Source organism: Ascidiella aspersa, chromosome 5 (genome assembly GCF_963924565.1).
Source record: "Ascidiella aspersa chromosome 5, kaAscAspe10.2, whole genome shotgun sequence".
Classification (NCBI taxonomy): Eukaryota; Metazoa; Chordata; class Ascidiacea; order Phlebobranchia; family Ascidiidae; genus Ascidiella; species Ascidiella aspersa.
Genome location: NC_139451.1, coordinates 31,898,198 through 31,915,536, shown reverse-complemented (window position 1 = coordinate 31,915,536; position 17,339 = coordinate 31,898,198). Strand labels below are relative to the sequence as shown.

Genomic DNA, 17,339 nt, shown 5'->3' with positions numbered 1-17,339 from the left:
CTGAATGTTAACTCATGGTACTGAACGATGCTCCTTCGATAAATGACAGTTTTTCATGACAAACTGATGACGCCTCTGGAAAAAATTTAAAGACCTGTAATAGGAATTTTACTAATTTTCACTGAAACCAAACGTAACCATGGGTCCTATGTATTTATTTGTTTATTAAAGAAAAAAATATTCCCTGATGGCATTTTTATTTCATCGATTTCAAAATCTAGTTGCAACAGTGTCAAGGATCTTACTGGTGTTTAATCAAGTATCCGACAAAAGCACAGTTGCTTTTTGTATAGTACTTCTGTATCTAAGGTGTAGATCAGCCGCAATAAAATAAAAACACAGTGTGATAAAAATAAAACTTCCCCTGAACTGCGAACTACGTCGACATGTTCCACGCTTGAGTGATTCCTTCATGTTTTGCTAAAAGTTTGTTTTGTGAGTTTAACGTTACTTTTTGGCAATTTATTAAACATATTTTAATCTAAATAATGGAAGACTCAAGTTCAACTTTACAGCAGGGAAATCACCCGCTATCGAAGAAGCTCAAAAAGATCCTGGACACAAGATTGGACAACGATAAGGTTTGTTAAAACGGCGCTGGTCTAGAATCCTAACACAACGCACAATATTATTTGGATTAGGGTTGCGGGTTAGCATTTGGGTTTCGGTAGGTCATGTATTATTATTAAAAATGAATAATAACACTTGACCCACCCACACCCAAGCGCTAACTCGCACCCTAACCCAAACATTGTGTGTTGGTTTAATAATTGTTTCAACTCCGTGGTTAAAGCCAGCGCCGTTAAAACTTATCTTTTTGTCAATTAGGGGCTCTTTTAATTTGAAACGAAAAAAAAAAAACTACAAAATAAAAAGTTACCGTTTACAAAATATGCTTTACGTACAACATTTGGGTTAGGGTTAGCGTTTGGGTATGGGTGGATCATTTATTAATAATAATCCTTGACCCTCCAAAATGCTAACCCAAATATTGTGTGTTATGTTATTTGTAGACCGTATAACTATTTATGTTTTGCGTTAATTTCTGCGTATCAAAACGAAAGAGCCCCACCATATTTAGTTTAGGGTGAAACTTAGCAGTCAGGTGGGACAAGTATTATATTTATTCTCCAATATTTATTCCTTGCTTGGAATTTCATTTTTGCCACCTAGTTTGTTACTATAAAAAGAGTGCTAGGCTTTTATAGACACACACATTTAGGCTTCTATAGACACACACATTTTTTTTCGCGGTTCTTGGAATCGGTGCTGGTCTAGAATCCTACCACTGGTATTATATCAATGCACATTATTTGGGTTAGGGTGCCAGTTAGTGTTTGGGTCAAGTAAAATAATATTCATTATTTAATACTATTGCATAACCTACCCTAACTTAACGCTAACCAGAACCCTAATCCAAATAATTTGCGCTGTGGTGGGATTCTAGACCAGCGCCTTGGAATTTTGCCTTAATTTCTTCTGCATAGGTGTGCTACTGTGCGATTTACTAATTCAGGTGTGCATACAAATTTATTCATGTGGGCATGAAACCTAGACTTGCACAATTAAAATTTGGCTTTGCACACCCAAGATCTCAAATAAAGACTGGTGGTTCATATTCTTCACTTAGGATTGCAATATTTTCACACTTAACAATGTGTTTGCCTTAAGTAGTTTGTTTGAAAAAAAAACAAATGAACAACTACAACAAGGCATCATTTTACGGGCATTTAAAAATAAATAAAATAGTCCAAAATTCTTCAAACAGCTAAAGTAACACAAATTCTAGAGGTTGAGATTCTTAATTAAGGCCTATTTTGTTCAGTTTTAAGCAAGCCTAGTTTAATTTTACACTAAAAATGCAAAACAAAAAGTTATAATCGCTTTTTGTTCTTATGAATCAATACCAGTGGTACTGTAGTGTGCAAGATTTTCCATTGGTTGCAGATTTTCTAATAGTAACATTTATCACATTGCAAGTCTGGTCCGATTTTCTGTTGGATTCCCCATATTTCCTTTTGCAAAGACAATATTGTGTTATGTTTTTCAGGATATGCTAGAAGCCTTAAAGACTGTTTCAACGTTTTTTACGGACAATAACATCAGAACACGTCGGAATTTGCGTGGTGAAATCGAACGTCGAAGTCTCCTCATCAATCAACAATTCGTTGACGCTTTCAGTCATGTTGTGAAGGTAGCTTTAAAAGCCACTTTAAAACTATTGTATTATATATATATATATATATAATAAATAATGGGCCAACTTTAGTACCTTGACCTACAGATACAAGAAAATAGAACGCAATTCTTATCATTCACCTTTTTAGGGGTTTGGATATAACACAGCATTTTAACTGATGATAATAGAAGCGAATCGTTGTCTTTGTCAAGGTTGTTATGATTTTTTGGACATATTTGGCTTTACCATTCGTTATTTGGCCAAATAATTATTCTAACTAAAGTAGTTTTATGTAATCGCTTATAAAGTAAAACATATATATTGTTTTACAATTACGAAATGGTTTAAAATCATACACAATGACTGGTTGTTGAAAGTTAGGACTATCAATTAAATTTGTATACTAACTACCTGTTTTGTAGCCAGGAAAAACAATTTACTAGAATGGCTAACAAAAACATTTCCAGTAGTTCGCATTGTATGTTTTTTATTTATTACATTAAATTCACATTTGGCTTTGTTGGTATCACCACATTAAAAACTGAAAATTTCCACGTTTTTGCTCTTATTTACTATAAAAAAGTACAATAAAAGTCGAGATTGCAGTGCTCTATAATTTTATTATTTAGAATAATCCATTATTTTAGAATATCCACAGGTTATCTAGAATATCCATTTTGTTATGGACATTTTACATCTTGATGTAAAATAATATTTCGGACCTTACATTTGCAGCTGCAACATTTAAGGAAGCCAAGAACTTATTTTTAAATAATGGCAATAAACTAATATATTTTCACTTTGAAAAAAGTAGAGTAAGTTTATTTATAGCTAGCCGTACTTCTTTTTTCAAACTTTCCTACCGCTAATTTTTGAAAAACGGCAATAAACAAATTTGTTTTTACTTCACAACATTGGAGTAAGTTCATTTAGAGCTAGCCATAGTTTTGTTCAAACTTTCACAACTTGCTGTCAAGTAAGCTAAAACTAGAGCTCTAAAGAAACACTGTACGGTTAACTTTTTTGAATAAAAATAGCGCAACAATTTCAAATATTATTATCAAAATATATGAATTTATGAAATAGATTTTCTATGAATTAACTTATTGATTGGTGAGAAACCATCTCCCATATTCTTTCACAAAGAGGGGATTTCATCATATCACTACATTGCAAGCTTGCCATTAGTTACTATTCTTTATGTTATACTTAGGACCTGGAATCTATTCATGGTGATGTTCAAGCAATGACTGCCTGTTGCAAGGATATGACAGACAGATTGAGTGTAAGTTATTATATGTATTTTGTTATTTTTGAAAAGCCTGGAGTTGCCTTCGTTTAACTTAAGTTATTTCAAAATGACTTAGTTTGGAATTATGTCATTTCAAAATGACTTGTTTTGTAAATGACAAAACTAGGTAACTTAAAAAGGGCGACGAGCCTATCAAAATATTCGGATCTAGTGTTTGGTTCTTCACTGCAGGACTGCAGAGCCCGTGTTAAAAATAAACCAAGACCAAGTCCGGCCAAAAAAATGAACCTTAATCACAAATTCTGATTCCTAAGCTATAGACTTTATTGCACCCACTAACTAAACTACAATAGAGTGGATATTATATGGATTTTTGACACAAAGTAGAGTAAGCATTGTGAAATGGTAAACAAACATTATGAAGCTTTAACTAAAACATGTTTTTTTCAGATTTATTCTTTTTAATGAAGGAAAGTTTTTCAACTTTTTTTGCAGCTACCCAAATATTAAGTGTAAGATAACAGTAACTGTCTTCGCTGAACTTTTTGTAAGCGAAAAAAAGCATAAGATATCCGCATAAATAAGTTGAAATTAATCCATATGCTAAAAATATAGTGTTTATTTGCAAACCAATTAAGTTTTTAAAAAAGGCTTAATTTAAAAAATAAAACGTTTTTGCACTGAATGTATTTCGACTCCATTTCACTTTCACATTTATTTAGCTGGAATTAGCGGATTTCTGAAGTCTGTTTGTCATGATCGTCAATTTATGACGTCATCTCTGAAAATTTCTTGCCTAGCGTGGTCCACATGAAGCCAAAAAAATTTAGTGGTCCGCAGAAACCCCTGATCTAAACTGTTCAACAACACATTTAACTTTCTTCCTTTTATCTTCAAGGCCACAAAAGAGCAGACTCAGGAACTCATCACAAAAACGAGCGAGCTAAAGTCGGAGGAACAAAGCTTACAAGTTCGCTCCGAACTCGCCCAAGCGTTTCTTGACCGATTGCAGCTGAAACCCGATGAATTAAAGATCCTACGATCATCAAGAGACGGAATACTAGATCCTGTTGGTTTTGTTGGAATTTTTTTTTATCATGCTACGTTTTGAGAATCAAAAACAAATGCAAAAAAGTTAACTGACACTCACTAGGTTTAAGGTTTAGTTGCAATTTAAATTTGTTATCTTTGCCATTGTTTCTAAGAAATAGTAAATTTAAAAATTTATTTTGAAAAAAGGCACTGTTAGAAAAACAATTTTTATGCTGAAGGCACAGCTGTGCGATAGGTCTAGAAAAAAAGGCAGAAGTCCAATTTTGACTAACATTTTTACTGTATAATTATTATGGGTTGAAAACATTCAACTTACAAGCTGACATTTAAAAAATAGTTGTTTTATCTGGTGATAAGTAAAAATATTGTATGTGCAGCTCATTGACAACTTATAGTGAAAAATATAACCTTCAAACACATATGGTTTCAATTTTTTTAGTCTTGCAGATTACCTTTGAACTGATTGTTACTTTATTTTTATGATATTAGTTAATTTATTTATTTTTTTCAGTAAACCATTTTAAATACAATTTCAGGGATTTTTTAAAGTTCTTGAAAAAGTGCAGCAGATTCATTCAGATGTTAAGGTTCTTCTTCGTACAAACCACCAAACAGCAGGGTAAGATGTTTTCTTTTTTCTGTTGATATGACATTGTCAGAACGGTTTGTTGTTTTATTTATTTTGCAAGTCGTATTTTTCTCTTCAATTTAGACCAGTGTTGTAAACAAGTCATTGTAACATAAGTCCCAGTTTAGGTTTTTTTTAATACCTAGCAAGTCAATTCCTTTTAAAAAAATTAATAAATAATAAATATAAATTATTAAAAATTAAGCGTCGAACTATTACAATTAGTACCCTCGTCTAATTATGAGCAAAATATCAAACACGCGAAATATAGCAAGCTTATCTTTTACGTGCATAAATTGAGATAAATAACTCCTACAAAGTATTTTTAATAACTACCTTTTTTTCAACCAAAGTCAATTGTCCAAAAGACTCGAGTCATGTCAAGTCATTTTAAAACAGTGACTTAAAGTGCCCTTAAGTAAGTCAAAAACAATTTAGCTGAACGTTTTATACCAAATTTGAAACCGTTTAAATTTCATATCAAACCCCAAGGCAATGTGGTGCTTCCACAACAAAGCCAATTTTAACCATATTCTGCAAATTTTGTTACGTTCTTATAGCCCGTTTTCTTCGTTTTTAATATTGATATTCATACAATTAATAGTTCCTCTAGGGCGGTGTTTATTAACCTATTTTGCTTCGGGGCGCGCCTGTAGTCCTTATATAAAACGTAGCGGCGCGCCAGGCGAGCAAACCAAGCGCGATTTGGCAAACTTTAAGAAGCGCTGGTTTTATGCCTCAACTTAAAACATGAAAATGTCAATTGATATAATGGTCGCTAATCGTACACAAATAGTTGTATCAAGAAGCTTACCAATTGAGCAAAAATCAAATTTTTAAAAATCCTCAAATATCTATCGGCACCCTTCACCATAAAAAATAGCACACCAGGGCGCCGCGGCACACCGGTTGAGAACCAATGAACTAACCTTCTTGTATTTGACCCACAGCTTGGAAATAATGGAGCAGATGGCTCAAAAACAAAAATCTTTCCCCGTAACCAAAATAAAGCTTTCAGCACTGGATACATGCCTGGAACCTTGAAATATTTGTGATACTCAAGACTTACCAACATTATGTTAACGCACAGCTTGGAGATAATGGAGCAGATGGCTTTGCAGCAGGAATCTGCTTACGAGCAACTATATCGCTGGAGTCAGTCTCAGTGTCGCGCCATGACCTCCGACTCATTGGATATAACGCCCCTGCAGCAACAGGCGATGAAAGCGCTACAAAATCGACCGGTTCTCTTCAGGTTGGATATAACCTTTTTATACAGATGAAATGTTAACTGAATGTGAAACAATCCATTTTAAATTAGGAATGCCTGATACGTGTGGTCATTAAAAGGCGCAAATCTAGGATTTTATTTTGGAGGGGGTGGGGGGTTTATAACAAGTGAAAGTTTCAATTAAGGCTAAACTCTTTTAATAAAAATTTGAACATAGGACGTTCAAAAAATTATAAATTATGAGGCATTGTTTAAAAGTTATTTGTATCGTAAAGTAGAAATCTTTTAGTCTAAGCAGGCGTTACAAAATCGACCGGTTCTGTTCAGGTTGGAAAATAACTTTTTTATACAGATGAAATGTTAACTGAAGGTGTAACAATCCATTTTAATGAGGGAAGCCTGGTACCTGTGGTCATTAATAGCGCGAATCTAGCACTTTTGGGGGGAGGGGGCCTTATAACAAGTGAAAGTTTGACTTGAGGCCAAACTCTCTTAAATATTATAAAACTTGTGAGGCCTTGTTTAAAAGTTATTTGTATTGTAAAGTAGAAATCTTATAGCCTAAACAGGCGCTACAAAATAAAGTATCGCGAGTGAAGTGATTGGTATGTCGCTATTCGCATGTCCCGCCACTCAGCGGTTGTATTTTTTATTGCTGCATGCCGTAAGCGGCGCTAGAGCGTCGACTCGACTTATCGAATCGAGCAGCAAACCAACAAGTTAACAAACATGGTAATGTCTTTGCATACTTACACTGACAACGGTATATAACGAACAGCGCAGGTAACAATAAACAGTTCAACAAATCATTGTCAACACCAGTTCCAAACACGAGAGTGACAGCGTTGTTTTGTAAAGAAATTAAAAGTTTTAAGGAGATCTACGATGTAGCTTCTTCCCAATATCTTTTAATATGTTGACAATTATAAAATAAATGCGATATAGTTTCAGGTGTCAGCATTTTGACACATAGTTTCAGCATTTTAACAGAAAACACATTTGTCGGAGTCAGTTTTTCCAAAGCAGTGTAATGTTTTGTTAGCTACAATGGCAGGTAGGTTAACTTTTATTTAAAACGATCGTAGTTTGGTTTTCGTAGTGGAATTATAGACGTTCAACAGATTTCTATAGACGTTCAACAGATTAAAAAGAGTAATTTCGTTTTTATTGCAGTAAAAAGTAAGTTCGCCATTTTAATCACACCTTTCCGCAGTTAGGATAAGGAAAAAAATATGGCTTTCCCATAAAATAAAAAGATATGGCTTTTCGTCGGTTTAGCGTCAATACAACTAAACGAATCAAGCAGCAACCCGACAAGTTAAAGAATTCACGATTTGTTTTTCAGCAAGTCCTTGTCAGAAAAATAAATTGTTAAACTATTAGAATTTTTACACCCGTACGATTATGAGCAATAACTGAACTAAAAAATATAAAAACACGCGACATTTAGTAAGCAATTGTTATATGTTCAAAAGTTGGATAAATAGCTTAATATTATAAAAAATGCTTTATAAAATAAGAAAACACTTAAAACCCAGTTTATGCTCAACTCAAGTCAAGTCATTCAAAAACAGTGACTTAAGTGCACTTCAGTCAAGTCATTGGCTTAAATCATTAACATTGAAAAACACGATTCTCAGGTACTCCTTGAACAAGTACGCCACTCAGCGGTTGTATTTTTTATTGCTACTTTCCGTTAACGGCGCTAAAGCGTCGAAACGACTTATCGAATTAAGCAGCAACCAAACAAGTTAAGAAAACACAGATTTTTTCAGGTACGCCTTGGACGAGTACGCCACCGCTCGGCGAGGCTCGGTGGTTCGGGGCTTTATCGACGCCTTGACCCGGGGAATACCCGGTTCCGCTACCGGCGAGCAGGAACACAAGGCCAAAGGCCCGAAGCCCATAGAGCTGCATGCTCACGACCCACTACGTTACGTGGGAGATATGCTAGCTTGGCTGCATCAGGCTTCGGCGTCGGAGAAGGAATGTTTGGTTCAGCTGCTATCTGATTGCGCTCAAGGTGAGTTTTGTCTGCAGTGTGGAAATGACTTAAGTCACTGTTTCAAACGAATTGACTTGGCTAAAGTCACTGTTTCTATTGACTTGACTTACCTTAAGTCACTGTTATTTTTAAAAATAGACTTGACTTGCACTTAAGTCACTGTTTTACAATTACTTGACTTGACGTATGTCGCTTTGGCAGAATTAGTTCACTTGAGTCAAGTCATTTGTAATGACTTGACTTGAGTTCACTTAAGAAACTGTTTCAAGTGACCTGACCTATCTTAAGCGTGGAAGCAAACTGACTTGACTTGCTGGCTTGGCTGCATCAGGCCTCGGCCTTAGAGAAGGGAAGCCTGTTTCAGCTGCTATCCGCGCACAGAGTGAGTGTGGAAATGACTTAATGAATAACTTAAGTGCACTTAAGTCACTGTTTTTAAATGACTTGACGTCTCTTAAGTCGGTTTGGCAAAATGACTAGACTTAACTTAAGTCTTTTGGAGATATGACTGGACTTGAGTGCACTGAAGTCACTGTCTTAAAATACTTGATATCACTTTAGTCTTTTCGACATATGACTCGGGCCAAGTTATTTGACCGAGGGTGATTTAATAATGACTTTTTTACAACACAAGGTACAGAAAAAAATGGAACCTACTTTTTTGTATATTTTTGAGAGACAAAATCTCGTTGTATCTACGGACAGGATACAGCAGACGATAGTGAAATGGTTGAGCCTCTGTAGCTCAGTTGGTAGTTTTTTAACCTTAAAGGCGCGAGTGTTTTGCGAAAGAAAAACAGCAGTAATGATTTAGGTATCGTTTTTAACGTTTCAAATAACTCTTTATTCATTTTTGTACATCGTAACGTTCAAAATGACACCTACTTCTGTATGAGTCTAGATATTCTTATTACGTCTTACTAAAAGCTCCAACCATTATGCTCCGGTTTGGCCGAGGTCGTGGGTTCGAATCTCACCACAGACTGGTTGTTTTTCTAGCCTGTCTTGTTTACATGAAAATCCTTATTAGACAATCGATTCAATCGATTCTAGTAAGCCTTCCCGACGTCATCCAAGCTTCTCCATTCAACACTTGCATATTTGTTAAGGTACAGACGAAGCGAGCGCCGAAACGCTGTCTCATGTCCTTGAAGGAGCTTGCCGTCCACTTAAGGTCCGTGTCGAGCAGGTCCTGGTCGCTGAACCCGGGTCCCTCGTCCTTTACAAACTAACCAGTCTGCTAAAGTTCTACCGCGACACAATATGGTAAAGTTTAACTGTATATATTTACTTTTTTCATTTTTTTAACCTGCTGATTTGTGATAGGTTTGCAATTGCCAATGGTGAAAAATAGATAATTTTTGCTATTTTGTTTTTATCAAAAAAAAAAAATTTTAGTTTTTAAAGTGATAAATACTTTTTATCAAACTAACTTGGCCGATCATCAATTAAAATCTAATCGCAGTTTTCCTTGGTTGAACAAAGCAGAATTTTCCACATGTCGAAATTCATTACAGAGAAGAGTTTATAAAAGCATGCTATTAACATGGAATTAGAATACCGACATTTTTGTTTAAAATTTCAGAATTTGAACAAATGTTTTTACCTGGAGTTACAACTGGTTAATTTGATTCAATCCAACTGAAAATAATTCAAAAATATTTCAAAAAAATTGTTATTGCAACGAAATGATCAGCAACAACCTTTGTAAAATTTTTTTTTAAGAGAAAAATGCTAATTTAATATTCCAAGCACTTTTCATTACAGCGACATTATCGGCAAGGGTAGTGGTAGTGAAGAAAAAGTGAGCCCACTGTTGGAAACCATCGATGAATTGCACGTTTTGTGTCGCAAACTCTTCTTCAACAGCCTCCAATACCTGGCCAGCAAACTGCTTGATAAGGTACGGTCATGTTGTTTTTAAAAAGGTATAGTATTTTATGTGGCTGCAAAGTACAATGCGCTAGTACAGGGTTTCCCAAACCGTGGTCCGCGACGACTGCACAGGCGGTCCGTGGCGATATGACAAGAAATTAAAAAGTTACGCATATACGTTGTACAGTAGGGGTCGACAACCAACGGCCCGCGGCTATACCCCTAAATTGGCCCTTGGTCTAAGTTAATCAACCATTTTTGAAAAGTCTGGCGAAATAACGCCGTGGCCGGGCATATAATCTCCAATTTTCGAGAATAGAATATTATTTCATATCAGCGGACAATGGCATCTCATCTCGGAGTACGATTAAAGAGGTGAACTGTTGAACTGTAACAAATTTGTCAAATGGTTGTCAAACTTCCCTGTCTAGTTTACTGTGACGTTAGGTGATACGCGTTTAAATGTCAGTAGGTTAATGCTTATTTGCCAGTGTCATGTTTTGTGTTATTTCAGCCTCTTATATGGTGAAGGACAACTTAAATAATTATCAGGACGAAATTTTTCCTGGCAATTTGTTCGCTAAAAGAGTTAATTTACTATACTGGGATGTAAAGCCTTAATTTAATGTACTGGGGTGTAAAATTCCCCACTTATCAAATAGATTTTGCATTTTTATATATGGGCTGTTAAATGTATTCATCAAAAGAACTTTTGCATGTACTGCCAACACTTAATTTCAACGAAATTATTTTCAATGGTTTCGCTCCTTTGTAGTTTTGTATATATTTTGGTTTTGTGGACAAAACTACATTATTACTTATCTTGTTGGTGATAAAAATGTCACATTTTGTGTATAGGACATTTTGCAACCGGGACATTATTTGAAAAATATTTTTTTTTTCCGAACTTACCCCCATTTTTTCTGCAGGTCGAGCTGCCCCCCAGCGATCTTTCACCCCCACGTACCCTGACCGACACCCTCTTGTTACTTCGTGACATCTTTGATTCACACGACGCATCTGTGGCATCCAACCAACAGAGGCATGGGGATCTCGTGCAGGTTGGAGTTAGCTTTGTTCTAAAAAAAATTAAGAAATAAAAGTTAGGAATACGCTGTTGCTGTCAGGCATTGTTTGATTTGTGCAATTCTTTTTCCGGCAGTCTTTTTAAGTAAAGTACCAACGTTCGAACGACCTATTCAGGCAATATTCTTCAGGGTAATATAATTGCAAGTATGGCCGAAAAAAAAAATATATACACCTTCGATTCACACGACACACCTGCATCCAACCAACAGAGGCATGGAGATCTCGTGCAGGTCGGATACCGCTTCGTTCCAAAAAAGATATATTTGTTTTTTTAATGAAAATTATATTGATAATAATGAATCTCAAAAGTAACATTTAGCGATGATGATACAAGTGCGTATCGCAACGTATTTATCAAGATGTTTTCGATCTACAACATTCTACAAAATGTTGTCGATTCTCTGTCTTCTAAAAAATATTTGAAAAAAAGTTATGTTGTTGAAAACGCCTTTAATCGCTTTTTCCTTTTTAAACTATATGTTCAGGGGGGTTTTGCTTTTTGTTCTAAAAAAACAAAGATATTTTTGGCGCTGGTCTAGAATCCTACCAAGCTACCACATTTTCTTTTATATTGCTTACGTTATTTGGGTAAGAGTAAGAGTTAAAGTCGCTGTATTCGTAAAAATGGAAAAAATAAAACAGTCGGAAAGAATATGTTGAAAGTCATTGAAGAAAAAGTAGTTTTTAGAGAAAATTAGCATAAAACTAGATTTACTCATTTTATCAACAGCACTGGCATGTTTCTACAAAATAAGATTTCAAATTCATCCTTAGCTGTCTTTTTAACAGCCTAGCAATAACGAACCCACCCGCTTACCAACTTTCCTGTACAAAATTCAAATGTCGCACTTCCACAATGTCCCATTGTTACGTCACAGGTGATGAACCAGGTGCTGGACCCACTGCTTCAAATGTGCGCGGTCTCGGCCAGCCAGCTTCCCCCGGCCGACATGGCCGCCTACGTCATCAATTCCATGCACGCCGCAAAGTTCATGCTTTCGCTTTACGACTTCACCGACCAAAAGTAAGCGCGTTTGTTAATAAATTGAGGTTCCCAAGGTTCTTAAACGCTAAAACATTTTGTTTGACAAATAAACAAAAAACTATTGTCCCTGAGTGTATCAGTTTCATTTTATGTATCTTGCTTGTTTAGGCATATGAAATTATTAAACACATATATGTGTGTGTCTTTCATTGATTGATACGGACTGATGATCCCCCAATGTGAAGTTGCTTGTACTAACAAAATGTGCAAGTATTGGCGCATGGTTGTTTCTCTATTTGCTTTCCTCTGAGCCTGCATAGCTCAGTTGGTAGAGCGACGGTCCCGGCTTGACCGGAGGTCGTGAGTTCGAACCTCACTGCAGGCTAGTTGTTTTTCTAGTCTGCTCTGCTTGCATCATAGATCAACAGACTCGGTGAGTCTGCGAATGGCTCGCACAGCGTAGCACATAACACGCAAACATCCATCTTAACATGTTTTGGCAATGTTAGGTAAAATAAATGGACTTTCTCGTTTTATCATACTTTGTCTGCGCAGAATCGAAATGCTCTCGGCGCAGATTGACGCCCACTTGGACACCCTCATCAACGAACAGGTGAACTACTGACGTCATCAGTGACGTGGCATCCATGACGTCATTGGCGATTTTGTTTTACTTTAGGCCAGGAGTTGTTAAACTTTTTTTGCCGCGGACCCCTACATTTTTTTTGCTTCACGTGGACCAGTAGGTAAGAAATATTCAGAGATGACGTCATAAATTGACGTCACAATACAAATGGAATTTAATATTTGCTGATGATAAAATGAAGTCTAAATACATCGCTAAAACGTTTTATGTTTAATTAAACTTCTTGTATTTTTGAAAAATTGATTACTTCCTAAATATACACTAGTATTGCAATTTGGCCTTCATGGACCCCTTAAAATTAGTTCACGGACCCCAAGGGGTCCATGGACCCCATTTTAAGAACCCCTGGCTTACGCGAAATGTAATGTTGTAATGATCAGACCTGGGCGAAATAGAGCCATTTAATCCGGCCACGGTTTTTATTTTCGGTACACAGCGTAGGAAGTTATAATTGGGTTTATTCCACTCTAATCTTTACAAACAAGTTGTAAGAGTTGAGCAAAAATCAGATTCTTAAAGATTCTCAAATATCTCTCGGCACCCTTGGGCATTAGAAATAGCACCCCAGGATGCCGCGGAACCCTGGTTGATATAAAAGGGATTTGCAATGACAGCAAAAATTAAATTCCTAATTATTTCAAAATATCTCGCCGCACCCTTAAGCATTAGAAACAGCACCCCGGTTGAGAACCACTGGCTTAACCTATAAAGTAGTGGTTCTCAACCTTCCATGGCCTGCGGCACCCCTACAAGATTTTTCCGTAGGTAAATCACTAGAATGTCACAATCAACGGAACTGGAAAACTCAGATGAACTTTACACAACGTAGGAAGTTATAATTGGATTTATTCCACTCTAATCTTATACCAAAAAGTTGTAAGAGTTGAGCAAAAATCAGATCCATAAAAGATTCTCAAATATCTCTCGGCACCCTTGGGCATTAGAAATGGCACCCCGGTTGAGAACCAATGTTGTAAAGTGTTGTACATTACAGACGGCTGTAATGCTGACCAGGGGCGGACTTGCAAGTGTGTACAAAACCATTCTAAAGCACGAAAACTCAAAGACGCCACTTTCCAAGATCGAAGGTCTTGAGAGAGCCGCCATGACGTCAGCATTCCAGCACTTTGATGACGTCATACACGCCCCTGATGACATGCTTCTACCGCAGGTGGGTGAGGGGCTTTCCCGGGGTCGTTGTGAGTAGTTGTTCTGAAACGAAATTAAAATTAGAAATAGATCTCAAGCACCAAGAACAGTAGTATCTTAAGTTTATTGAACTTATAATGCAAATAACATTCAGTTTTTGTGGATTTATCTATAAGTCTTATTTTGCCAATAAACTTTGTATTATGCTTAACAAAGTTAACCAAACTTTATGTTAAATCAGTAAGCGATCAAAATGAAATCAAGCGACAAATTTGCAAGTTTGTAAATCAGGAAATTTATTTATTTTAAAGGAAACGATATATAATACAATAATTTTTGTTACGTCATTCTTAACTAACCTACGTCACTTTCTGTCAGATCTCGTTGCTCGCTAGCGCCACCCTCAAGGAGGTGGCCACTTCGCGCGCCAACGAGCTTGTGACGTCATCATACAAGGTGGTTTATGACGTATTTGTGCGCGAGGAGAACGGATACGACTCGCGAACCTTCTCGCTGAAGACGCCCGAGCAAGTGAAACTGCTGCTCTGCTGATCGAAGCGTTGCCGTAGCGACGCATATTTTTAATGACGTCATCTCGTTTTTTGAGGCTATACGAGACTCTTATTACGTCACAGTTTGAACCTCTGACGTCATAACCTGATCTATTGCTTTGTTGGCGTCCAAACTTGGTTTAAAGCTTTGGTGACGTCATCGATTCGATTTAATACCATATTATGACGTCATGTACTCGATTTAATTGTTTCCTTACGTCGATTTGACGTCATCCGAAGTTAGGGGGTGACCCACCCAGGATATGCATTATATATTATATTTGGGTCACGGGCCTTGGAAAAACAGATAATGATGAAAGTTCGTTTGTTGCTTCAATTTATCCAACTTCAACCAATGAATGGAGAAACAACGGTGCTATTGTTATGTAATAACTGCCCGGTGCCAATTTGGACTATTCAAATGTAAACAACACTTAAAATTGCCCCTTCAAACATCGTTGTTGGTGTTTTTTACAAAAACTCGCGTTTAAGATTTAGCTTTCTTAACTGCCCGTTTGCGAAAATACAGAAAATAAAAATATAAAGAACGAACTCTTTCTGATTCTTTACTTTTTGCTCTTAAAGTATTATTTTTCGCAATGCTTTAAAGTAAAATATTTTTTCTCGCTTTAATAAACGGCAAGCAAATCATTTAGTACAGTGCTTCTTAAACTTTTTTAGTTTTGTTCACCCCTAACATCGATCCCCAGATTTCATTCACCCTTGTCTCATGATATTACAAAGTTATCTCGTCTATATATAACAGCACAAAATGACTTCGGTTGTTTCGCAAGCTATCATTCAGTTCTGACGGTTCACCCTTATTCACCCATTTTGGTTGGTTCACCCCTGCAAAAATTTTATTCACCCTGGCCATTAACCTGATGAAGAAACACTGATCTAGTGCACTTTTAGCTTTTCCAAATTGGATTATAATTTAGGAACTCTCTAAAACCATAAATTACACTATATTGTGAACTAGAACTACTGTAACCTAAAGGAAATTACTAATATTTTTAAGAAAAAAAGATATTTTTTTGTGAAAAGAATATACAAATGCCAAAGAATCGTAGGTCAAAATTGGCATTTTTCATGTTGTCGGTTTCCAATGAACTCCTGAATGGCTAGAACAGGGTTTCTCAACCGTGGCCCTCGGCCCCCCTTGGGGTCCACGGAGCGGTGATTGGTGGGTCACGGGCATACCTCTCCAGCTAGGTAATGGGATTACAAAACTTCTGCCGTTTAAGTCAGGTAATTAGAACCGATATAATTTATTCGTTTAATCGAGTTTGGACTATCGCCGCCTGTCGCTGTTGCAGAACAATTACTGTGACTCTGTCGGGTTTATTAAAAAATAATTGTTTTTATATGTAACTGTCAAAAGACCAATATACAATACCAGACTTTATGTATAAAAAACTAAAATAATTCTGGAAGTAAGTCAAATAATTCAAAAGAGTAGATTGAGCAGTGATATATAGTCCTAATCAGAACAATTACTGTGCTGCTTCAAATGTAGCCATATATGTGGCGTTAGCACGTTTTCGGGCGGCCAATTACTGGCCGATAACCTTTTCCTTATCATTCGGTATCTGTCAAATAATTTCAAAACTCATTAGGATTCGCCATTCTGGATTCATTACTCTAGATTCGAAACCTATTATTGTAGAATACCTTTAAATTCTAGTCCCGCTTTGCAGATCCCTACTCGCCCGTTTATTATCCCAGAATTATTGCTAGAAGAATTATGGATATTTTATCGCGGAAAAGTCCAAACCTTTGATTGGCGCGAAGACGTCAGGCGTTATAAAACACAGGCGTTCACCTTCATGACTGCAATGAAGCTTCCATATAATAACAAAAGCAATAACTCCATTTTTTTGTATCTATTCGAGATTCGTACTCACTGCTCAGTAAGAAAGCCGTCGTGATTCAATTCGCCGCTATAACTATCTTTGCGAAGCTGGATTTTCTGAACTTGCGTGAATAAAAGAAACCAAAACAAAACAGAGCCGAATAAAAAACATACCTTGACGGAGTACAATAATGAGCTTTGCAATGACTATACTAACTAAGTTAATTTAAAGTAAAATAACAGATGTGTTAATTTATTAGAAAGTAAGTAAGTTTATTCGTTAGACTTCGTTTAATTGCTGTTTGTTACTGACGTGGAGAAGTAAAACAAATGAAAACACATAAATGCAATGCTAGGAATTTTTTATAAGCAGGGGGCCACGAGAGTTAAGAGCCTACTAAAGGGGGCCACGAAGCATAAAAGGTTGAAAACCACTGGGCTAGAACTATGTTCCAAGTGTATATTTCAAGACGCTGATTCGCTACACAAGCAAGAAACACAATAGTAGGCTAATCGAAACAGTTTACCTGTTAATTACTTTTACTGTGAACAAAAGATAAAATAACTATTCTAAACCAAAAACTAAATTACCAAATAGTTATTTTGCAGTGATATATAGTCCTAATATGTCAAATGTGCAAACTAACATTGTCCAGCAAGCGAAGTCTAGCTGAGAGATTCGCCGGTTGAAATTTGGAGCAGGCGCGCACTCTCACGCCAAGCGCAAACTTGTTCACGGCGGCAGTAGCAAAAACACCACGATCAGCTGATCGACGCTTGAAAGCACAAAGCAGCAGCTTCAGAGCTAAAACAACATGGCCGCCGCGTAAAATGGCTTCCC

At 36.4% G+C, this 17,339-nt stretch overlaps 1 protein-coding gene and 1 non-coding gene across 2 annotated transcripts; both read left to right on the top strand.

Annotated features, from left to right (window-relative positions):
- Positions 1 to 469: 469 nt before the first annotated feature.
- Positions 470 to 14,726, top strand: LOC146146363 (conserved oligomeric Golgi complex subunit 6-like). Its single transcript, XM_083389698.1, has 14 exons — positions 470 to 581; positions 2,051 to 2,194; positions 3,393 to 3,464; positions 4,330 to 4,500; positions 5,021 to 5,103; positions 6,203 to 6,367; positions 8,119 to 8,366; positions 9,458 to 9,614; positions 10,116 to 10,251; positions 11,153 to 11,284; positions 12,191 to 12,336; positions 12,853 to 12,910; positions 13,938 to 14,114; positions 14,471 to 14,726. Exons 1-14 carry the CDS (start codon positions 489 to 491, stop codon positions 14,642 to 14,644), a joined length of 1,956 nt encoding a protein of 651 aa, XP_083245824.1. The 5' UTR covers positions 470 to 488; the 3' UTR covers positions 14,645 to 14,726.
- Trnaa-ggc (transfer RNA alanine (anticodon GGC)) lies at positions 12,608 to 12,682 on the top strand. Its single transcript has one exon. It is a non-coding gene; the product is annotated as a tRNA-Ala (tRNA).
- Positions 14,727 to 17,339: the final 2,613 nt, after the last annotated feature.

Coding starts and splice junctions, on each gene's coding strand:
- LOC146146363 (XM_083389698.1), top strand. CDS start 489: ATGGAAGACTCAAGTTCAACTTTACAGCAGGGAAATCACCCGCTATCG. Junction 582..2,050: donor CAAGATTGGACAACGATAAG/GTTTGTTAAAAC, acceptor TATGTTTTTCAG/GATATGCTAGAAGCCTTAAA. Junction 11,285..12,190: donor GGCATGGGGATCTCGTGCAG/GTTGGAGTTAGC, acceptor GTTACGTCACAG/GTGATGAACCAGGTGCTGGA.